A 10,233-nucleotide genomic window follows, 5' to 3' on the forward strand; every position below is an offset into this window, starting at 1 on the left:
TTTCCTGAATCTGATTTTCTACCAATGTTACCAGTATTGTCACAAGAACAAAAAAAAAGAGAAAAAGTATTTTATCTTTAAAAGCAGCTGGCTTTACAAACCATAACAATAAGTCAAAGCAGATCTGGTTTCTGGGTGCCCATTGATTTTTGGTTGTCTACATAATGATTTAACTTGGTTACATTTTGAAAAACTAAGGTTCATTTAAACGACAAACAGCAAAAAAGGCTTATGATTGTTTCCACTGAGAAGAGACGCAGCACATTTTATTGTCATCGAGAAAATTAAAATAGCCTCTGTGTATGCGAAGCAATGGGAGATGTGTAAAGAGGAGCCCACAGAAACACTTAATTTCAGAGTTGACTTTGATTAGTCACTAATTTTTCTGTTAACTTGGTAAGGCAAAACAACGTATGTTTGAAAAGTCTTTATATTCCTGCCTACAGGCCTGAAATAGGAAGATACTTAATAAATGGGCACTTTATCTGTCTGGGACAGGGCATCTAAATTTAGATGCTGATAAAAAATCCAGCAAGTCTTTATTACTGTTTGGAGTTAGGTAAAAAAAGCCACCACCTTTTAAAAAATATAATTGATAATACCTGCTGCATAAAACTCTTCACAAGTTAAATATATACAAGAGAGGCTGTATTTCTGATGCATGTTATCCAGTGAACCCTACTTCTTCCACAACTAATATACAGGAAATCTACAATTTAATACATCTGTGCCAGCTTCTTGTGACTTCACATTCTTTAAAAAATATGTGTTTTTCTGTGTTTTTTTCTTCTTTTTGCTGATGTAGGCAAGGTGCCTGTGGCTGTACAGAAAGATCTGTGTCTCTTGAGTTACTGCCTTGATGTGGCAGTTCAGGCTTACCTTGACTTCGTTGCATCTTCAAAACAAGAATTGAGCTCTTCAGGACTGTTACCTTAGGACTTGAGTCCTTGATACTACAATTATGCAGTTGAATAATTTTATGAATCTGACTTGTCTCATTAGATGCCTGGATAACTGCAGATTTAAGTCTTATGAAGGAAAAACTAAACCTTACTTTGAATACACTCTTAGTTTTCACTTTTAAAACAATGCTTTCCAGTATCAACTCTCTGGCCAATTCTGATCAAGAAAAATAATGAGAGAAAAAGCAGTTACATTTTTAGGATATTGAGATATCTTGGACAAATTATATCCCTTGTAGAAAAGTGAAAGAGCAGATCTTTTTTGAAAGACATCAAGACAAAAATGAAAAACTTGTTCTGTGCACTGAATAGATCAGAGTAATTAATTTCCTAGTTTATAATGAAATTTGAGCTGTATACACCATGATTTTTAAGTAAGTCAAGCCCAATCTAACGTGGCCAGAAGGCATGCTCTCTGGCTAGTTTCCAGTCAGGCTTCCCAGTTTTAGTACAGGCTTGCCAATAGATATTATGGAAGCAACTGTCCTGATACAAGAACTGTTTGTCCAGACTAGCTGGGAGGTTTTCCTTCTTGAAAAATGGCAGCCTGATGGACCATTTAAAATGTGTGGTGCAGAGGAGATTCTGCAGCCCCACTGAAAATGAGAGAAGCATATTTCTCATGTCTGTGTTCTTGTCCTGGCTTCTGCCTTGTTCTGTAGTGGATCTAATCCATTGGTGTAAAATGAAGGGCGCACGTTGATTTCAGTGTTGTTTGGCTTACATCCCATATATCCTCATTACATTTTGCCTTCCATGAGTGTAGTACTGATGTTTTAGCAATATTGATCTGTCCATGGAGTTAGGAAGCTGACAGCAATCTCTACTAAGTTTCAGAAAACTCAAATGAAAGGTACTACAGAACCTGCAGAGTGTTATGTTTTTAATATAATAATTAAGCCTTAATGAAAACACTGCTGGACAGCTTTAAATGACCACTGTGAACCTGGTATTTTGAGTTATAATGAAATTATTACAACTGTGTGTTTCAGTAAATTTTATCTACCCTTGTTTCTTTAGAAGAAGACCTACCAGTGCATCAAATGTCAGATGGTTTTCTACAATGAGTGGGATATCCAAGTTCATGTTGCAAACCACATGATTGGTAAGTGAAGCACTAAAACTTCTTGAAGACAAATAGCCATTTTTCTTACTCATTATCACCATTGTCTCTAAAATTAAACAGACTTAAGGAGAAATTAATTGTGGATCCATCAACAATTAACCTAGGCATGATTTATTTTTTTATTCATATTATTAGACTTGATAAAACATTAACGTATTTTATTTTCTGCAAGGGCTAGTTTAGACTTCTGCAGAGAATTATATATCCACTGCCAGTCAAAACACAGGTGATTAGCAAATTAAACTTCTAATCATTTTTGCATTATTGAAAACAAACTAACAGGAATGGTTAATGAACTGGATGTTAGCTTTCCGTAGAGTTTTAGACAGGTTGTAATTTCAGAAGTTATTATGGTAATGACACTACTGTGTACTTCTCAAGCACCTCAGTACCAAAATCAAAACTGGTGAGTTTTTGTCATTAGAAAACATAAATAATTCAAATGGCCATAAAATAGTATTGTTTGTTATGTTTGAGCAGTTTGGAAAAAAATCCTGAGTGTATCTGTATACAATTAAATACTATAAATTATTTGAAAAAGTAAGAATTGTAGTATACAGTAATGGAATCCACTCTTTAAGGTACAAGCATTTAAAAAAACATCTTTTAGAATTCCTGAATCCTCATGTTTACAAGACTGTTACAGTTGTAAATTGGAATAAAACAAAAGCTGTTTTTTCTTTGATATTCATATTTTCCTATTATTTGCTGATTCCCCTAGGTTTACCCATAATGTTTTCAATTTGGTAACCACTCAGTAATAGCACTAAGAGTTCTATCAGCCAATTAAATTTATCAAGCACATCATTTGCTCACTAATAAGATAACATTGCCAGGATTGTCTCCTGGTTTTTTTTTACTCTCTTTTCCAAATTTCGCTTTTCAAAACAGAAATAGATACCACTGATTTTTTACTCCTGCTTCCCTTACGCTGATTTTCCTGCTAAAATAGCAGAAAATCTTGCAAAGCACAAACCAAACAATATGGTATAGAAGCTAGTAATTACATGTCCAACAGAAGAGAATTTGCTTTATTTTTCCACTTTCCAGTTTGGTGGAATTAATTTTTCCTTCCGAGGTAACATGCAGATTTCTTCCATGAACACTTAGCAATTTGGCTGCACTGTTAAAGAAAGTTACCTGCCAAAATTTAATGGCCCATTTCTGTGGGTACTTTATTTAAGTTCTTATACATTTAGAGCATAAACACTTTATATATTTTTCATAAAAATGAATGAATGGAAATGACAAACTGGCTTTGTAAAGGAGACAAGGAATTTACCTATTAGGTTAAGCCTTAGTTTTGATATCTTGTGGTTTTGGGTAAGAGATAATTTGAACTGCTTCAGAGTATTCAATCTGTGTCAGTAATGGAATTTAAAAGTAGGGTACTACTAACAACAGAACTCACTATTTCTGCTGTTTTATTTGAATCCAGTGTTTGAAATGTTCTTAATTGTAGCATATAGTGATGCTGAAACGTGACAGGGAATATGGACACTGCTTATAAGGGATGATGCTGGAATTGATGATGTGCTTGCTTGCTACTCACTTCCCAGCTGCCTCACATTTTCAGAATGGGAGCTCACTTATTTCATTAAATACTCAGATTTATTTTTTCCCTCTATTTTCTGGATGAGTTTTATTAAAGAGTGAGAATGGGAGGAGCAAAATGAGGAGAGAGTCAGTAAAGCAGGACAAATCCATTTAGCTGGCTTCAGCCTGCAGATCTGCAAAGATGTATTTTCTTAAACGGAACTATTAACTGCCTATGTTTAATTTCTAAAAGCTGGATGAGGTTAAATGAGAAAGAGAATCTTTTAAAAAAATATTCAATTGTTTTGTCTGTGTTCTGTCTAATCATGCATGATATTACTTCATGACATAACCATAGTGACACAGATTTAAACGTGCTTAATATAAAATCTTCCCAGTGAAATAAAGGAGCTTGCAAAACATGCAGGGAGATTTGCTGGTCATGCATGTGGTAATCTGTGTTCAGTGGAAGATTCTTATCTGCACTGCCAGACTTAACAATGCAGCTCCTAATGATGGAGCCTCGATTAAGCAAATGTGAGGGGATTTTGTGTTGGGGTGGAGTGAAAGGAATATCAGTGTTCTGGAGAGTTTTGAATGTGACCTCAGAATTGAAGCACAAGGAAAAATAATTTCTGATCTCCAATTCTGTTAGTCTTCTCACCACTAATTGGATTTTTCCTTAGCAATCTTTCTAATTTCACTCTTCCCCCTCCCCTTTAATTTATATCATTCTTCACAGGCCTTTTTCCAAGACCGCATTCTGTCTAGAGAGAAAGGTTCAAGGGGCCACATCAAGCTGTTTTAAACCAGCCTTAGTTTATGTACATCTGTAGGTAATCTTTTAATATTTATACATAATACAGAAAACATGCACACAAACACATTAGTGTGAATATATATAATATATACCTGTAGTTACCCACGTGCATATCAATATATTAAATATATTAGATATACATTAGATGAAGCACTGAATATTGACTTGTTGACACAGCGCATTAAACAAACGAAAAAAATGGGGTTTCCTAAAGACATTGGTCCCTCCGTTTTTTACGTGTATCTGGTAAAATGTGTCTTCTCGCCCTGATTTCCTAGTAGGTGATTGTCAGAACAGTATGCAGTGTCTTTGATTCTCTGGGAAAAGGAAAGTAAGGAGCCTTCAGGAAGACACAGAGGAAGAAAGGAGTTTACATGCAAGAGAGGGGGAAGGTAATCTGGCAAGGCAGGAGTTAAAAGTCAAACAGTGTGATAATCCCTAGATCAGATGTAGGGGCAATAAATGCCTTTACAGACATCATTGCACAGTGTCAGGAACTGTTATTTTCTCTCATGGTAAAATGTTCCCATTATCTGTGTTGGGGTTATTTGTGGATGTAGTATCTTCTTACCTGAAGGATTCCACAATCATAATTCAGGGAAAAGAGAAAAGGGGAGGCAGCTGGGACATGGGACAAATGTGAAAGTGGAAAGTCACCTGCCAAACTCCACTCAGAAATGAATGGGAACCACTGACAGAGATGATGCTCAGCCAGCTGAGGGAAACAGTTGCTGCTCACCATCGTGATGCAGTTTGAAAGCCTAGAAAAGTTGATGGTGTCCCATCTAATTATTGTTCCCCTTGAACATGATCCCAGGATGTAAACTGAGTTCATGTTGCTAACATCCACAGAGAGAGGTTGCATTATGGAAGGTCACTGAGGCAAAGCTATACTTATAAAACCCCAGTGTGAAACTCAGACTTTTAAATAAGGCAACTGGAATTACTTTGTTGGCTAAAATAGCTCCACTGAGGGTAGGTATTTTTAGGTTGTATGTATGTGTGTGTTTTTGTCTAATCAAATATAATCTCAACTAGACATTTAGCAGGGGAAGAGGGATTAGAGGCTATTTGAAAAGCCTCTTACTCTTCTTTGTTAGGAGAGTATGCAGCCTTTTTACAGATTTTGTTATACATTTCAAACAATTCAACAAGAGGGATTATGCCACCTAATGGAAAATAAAATCTGCCGATGACCCAGTGAAGTGTAACCTTAAGTATCTTTGACAACAGTGCAATTTACCTTATACAAGTTATGTAATAAAAAGATGTCGTAGGGGCAGCTTTCCTTTAGCAGCTACACATTTACTACTTCTAGAACTTTCCATTTTAGAACTGTTCTGCAGCCTTTAATCAAGTTTTCCCAACATCTTCATGACTGGATGGTGCAGTAAGCTTTTTCCATTGGATGGATGAGGACAAAGAAGCATAGAAGTGGAATCCCTTGCTTGCATTAAGTGAGCTAAAGGTTGAGAGTTCTGACTGCCAGATCTGTCCACAGGTTTCCAGACACTGTGCTTCATCAAGCAATGCTCGTGTTTGCTTTAACTACACACTGAGTCAGGCTAGGCTAGGGGATGCTAGCAGAGAGAAAACAAGACAAAGTGTGGGGTTTTTTAAATAGGCCCTGTGTTTTGGCATTATTTTGGACCTAGATGTAGGCATGTACTTTCGTTTGGATAACTGTAGCGATGATCGCCAAATGAAGACCTGTCTGTTGGTGCATGTATTGAAATTTATGGGGGAAACAATTTCCAGCTTTTGGGTGGAAAAGGAGGAAACATAAATCCAGGTTTCATATGGGTTTAGAAAGTGTTGGCATAAATGGTGTTTCTTCAGTTGTCTTCTTTCTTCTGCCTTTTTATCTGGGTGGAATACATAGCACTTTTAGCAGCTTTCTTTGAGAAAATTCTATTTCTGTGTACGCGGTGTCTGTTTCTTGCATTCCTTTGTTTTCATCACATAGTTTACTGTTGGCATTTGACCTGAGAGAGTAGGAAAAGAGTCTGCCATTGTTTGTGTTCTGTTTGATGCACTTTGCTGCTCCTCCTATTATTTTCACTGTTATTTTAAGCAGACATGCTAAACATTGTTTCATTTTCAACTGATTCCTTTACATCTGTAGTATCTGATGCAGTTCGGTGTAAATAGACTGAACAGTTGCTGTAGCAGTTGCCTAGGATTTTGCACACATGCACATACGGCGCGGCTCAGAATGGGGGGAGCTCAGGAAAGGAATTACTCCATATAAAATTATGGGGCTCAACAGCAGTAGTGTAAATTTACAAGTGCTCTGAATAAAGTGCTGTTAGGCATGAGATAATGTAAAGAGATGACATTGCCAAGAACTATTTATGAAGAGCTTAATTTTTTTCACTCTGATAATTCTTGACCAATAATTACCAGCTTCTAATTATCTATTTTAGTTAGAAAGAAATTTCTATCACTATGGAGGTTGGCATTGCAACTAGCGCATAAATCCCCAAAGAGGTAAATGTGTTCCAAACAGCCACAAACAACTGTCTCATGAAACATAGTGAGCAAATTGCGAGCCGCTGGCTGTGCACAACAGAGCAGCACATTTACCATTGAGGACTGATCAGGCTGACAAAGAGAATGATAAAAGGGGGAAACAGCCACAATCTTTGTAGTTTGCTGCTACTTCTGTCAATGAAGAAAGCAAACCCCAGTGTCATAGCAATAACCACTACCGCTCTGAAGAGTTGGGGAGCAAAGGAGAAGGATTTGGTACCTTTTTGAAACCCTGCTTTTGACAGTTTCTAAATATGTCATTTCTAAGAAGTAAACAGACTTCTCTTTATTTAACCTTTTCGCTATCATGTATAAAACCCTTTTTGTGAAGTCTGTTGTGGGGAACTTGTTTTTGAGTGAAGGATGTTATGTTGCATTGAGCAGGGTAGCAGGTGTGAGCAGGAGGAGGAAGTGAAGGGAATGGAAAAAAAGGTACTGAGCACTAAAGTTAGAAAGCAAATGGGAAAACAGGATGAAGCAATCCTTCATTTGACAAGAGGAATTCTAGTTTACACCAGTAAATAAATACTTCATCAAATCCCAAGTAAGCAAATCTATGTTGAAACAATTGGTGTTTAAAAAGAAGGGTATATAGAACACGAGATCTAACAGTTTAACTTCTCTGCAAAGAAATTTTACAACTGTGTTTTAAAATAACAAGTAGTGTGTAACCATTAGAAGATTTTAGTGCACACATGACACACTTTTAGTGCAACTCATGATTTTTGATTTTTTCAGTGACAGTGATATAATATGTATATATGTTGTGTGGATGTGCATGTTTGCATTATGCATGTATTAACTGCATGCATAATAAAACTATAAAAATAAATCATCTTATTTGCCTCACATTTGTGCAGTGTACATTATGGTATGTGTGGACAACATCACTGATGTCAAGACAAAGGAAATACCTCAATCAGCTTTCTGGAAATCAGCCCAAGAAAATTCTTGTCTGGTTGTAATAGCATGTGGCATTCACACATTCTGTTATTTGTCTAATGCCTAAGGTCATTAAAACCCCATGATTTTCCTTTCACTTATGCAGAAAGCTGAGCTGAGCAACTAATACTTGTTGCACCATGTTGACCTCAAGTAATACATCTTCAGAACATCAGTTTAATCACTCTACAGTAATGTCCCTTTTAGCTGAGATTTGGAGAAAAAGAATCCAAAGATACGGATCTACACACTAGAGGAGGAAGGAGGTGGAGACTTCCTTTTGTCGATCTTTTTTCACTAGTTTTTGAGTAGCAAAAAATGGAAATTGTCAATTTATAGTGAAGAGAGTGAACATATTCTCTTAGCATCAGGAAATCATTTGAATGCCTGGGAATCTCCTGTTTACAGTCAGAGATGACAAGAAGTTGTATAAAAGTTAGAGGAAACTTGGTCACCTTGCCTGGAAAATGAGGACATGTAATTGAACTACCCAGGAAAATCAGCATTTGGAGTTAAATCTGAGAAAACGTAGGTTTATTTCATGAGGAGCTGGGTTACAAAATAGGCAAAATCTGGGCTGTTTAATACTAACAGGAAGCTACTCTCCTGTGGGCAATGCTGGCTTATTTGAAAAGCCCATAAAGGGTTTCTGCATGGACCATACAAAAGGGATACTTTCTCTTTAATAGCCATCTGTACAGGAGAGATGAGAAGTGGGCCAGGTCATCTCTCCTCAGCTGTCATGATATTAACGTAGGTAATGGAGCAAGCTCTGCGTTCTGCTGGGTGTTGTTTTTCATAGATGTTCATCGATTTACACAGATAATTCTATTTATTTCTTAGAGTTGGTCCAAGCAAACCAGGCAGAGTAACAAACATCAAAGCATTTCAAATGACTTTATCTTTGTTGTTTTGTAATGTAACTTTTGTCTAAAAAATGGTGTCACACCTACTGTGCAGATGGCTGCATGATTTGTAAACCAGCCAAAACATTTAAACAAATGTGTGATCTGGGGATAGATTAAATAAAGGATAAAATGGAGTGTGGACCACAAATTCTAATAATCAGATGATTTTAAGTTGTGTGTGGTGTGGAGCGATGGTAGCGGCGATAGCAGGGAACGCTTGCCAATGACAGCAAGGTGCCTTACAGATCTCAGGATGGAGCCTGTGGCCTAGTAGGCCTCAGTTTGAGAGCTGCACATTTGCTGTACAGCTGGCAGCTCTGTATGGGGACATCAGATAAAACTTATGTAAAATGAAGTGTTATTGCTTAGTATGAAATTGCGCGGGGAGGGAATTTGCAGACAGTAACTGAAAACAGAATTCATGGTACCAATGAAGCAGACTGTAAATATGAAGAGGCTTTAATTATCTGCGCAATTTAACAAAAAATTCAGGATGTATTCGGAAGTGGCAAAGGCAGCTGTACATACGCCCCAGCAGCACGATTCACTGGGCTGCAGGTTCTGTGCATCACCTATTTGGGCTATGGGTGTCCCATCCCTGCCACTCCCTGTCCCCAGGTGCTGGCTTTCCCCACCAAGCTGCTCTGCTTGGAGCTGGCACTTCCTTTCAGGCATTTGAAGCAGAAATAGCTCCTTGCTTTTTGAAACAGCTTTCAGGAAATGCTCTCCAGGCTTTTAAAATTACAAATGGTTCAGCCAGGACACAGTCTGCAAACATCCATGAATCTTGTTTTTTGGGGGGGGAAGGAGGGAAGCAGGGAAGAACTTTGGACACAAAAATTTTAAGAAAATAGAATGCAGTTGTCATATTATTAAATAATATTAGTAGTAATACTAATAGTAATAATAATAATACTAAAAGGAGCATCTAAAAAATGTCTACAATTCAGTCTGGAGTTCACCCTGTAAGGAAATGAAGCAAAGTACATGGAAGCTTTAGATTTCCTGCAAAAGTGCCTGTGGCATGAATAGCACTCGATGAACTGGACGCTATGGAAAGGCAGTGCCAGGCAGTAGGAAAGTTGTTCCCTACTCTCCACCTGCTGTAAGATTCTCCTCCGAGCCGTGGCAGTGATACACTGTGCGTGTCAATACTTAGGCACCACAGGCTGAATTAATGGCAGGGTGTCAGCGTTCCTTTTGTTCTTTGCTGACCATTTGCATTGCAGGCTTTCTCAGGAGCCATCGCACATTTGGCTGTGTGTGGCTGTCAGCACCGAGGGCAGCCTCGCCATCGCCTTTCCAAACTGCCCCTGTTCTGAGCAGGGAAGCCTCCGATTCTTTAGGGGAGCTTGTCCCGAGGCTTCTCCCCGCGATGTAACCGCGGGAAGTGCAACAAAAGAAGCC

At 37.8% G+C, this 10,233-nt stretch overlaps 1 protein-coding gene across 9 annotated transcripts in view; it reads left to right on the forward strand.

Annotated features, from left to right (window-relative positions):
* Window positions 1–10,233, forward strand: part of ZNF521 (zinc finger protein 521) — a 228,993-nt gene that overhangs the window by 109,700 nt on the left and 109,060 nt on the right. For all 9 annotated transcript variants that reach the window (XM_042029525.1, XM_042029534.1, XM_042029543.1 and 6 more), the window contains one exon: window positions 1,983–2,067. In XM_042029525.1, coding sequence (XP_041885459.1) covers window positions 1,983–2,067 — 85 coding nt within the window. The remainder of the gene's footprint in view (window positions 1–1,982; window positions 2,068–10,233) is intronic.

The sequence above is a fragment of the Corvus kubaryi genome, unplaced genomic scaffold (assembly GCF_017639235.1).
Source record: "Corvus kubaryi isolate FWS band 111438036 unplaced genomic scaffold, C.kubaryi_AGA036_p1.0 132, whole genome shotgun sequence".
Classification (NCBI taxonomy): Eukaryota; Metazoa; Chordata; class Aves; order Passeriformes; family Corvidae; genus Corvus; species Corvus kubaryi.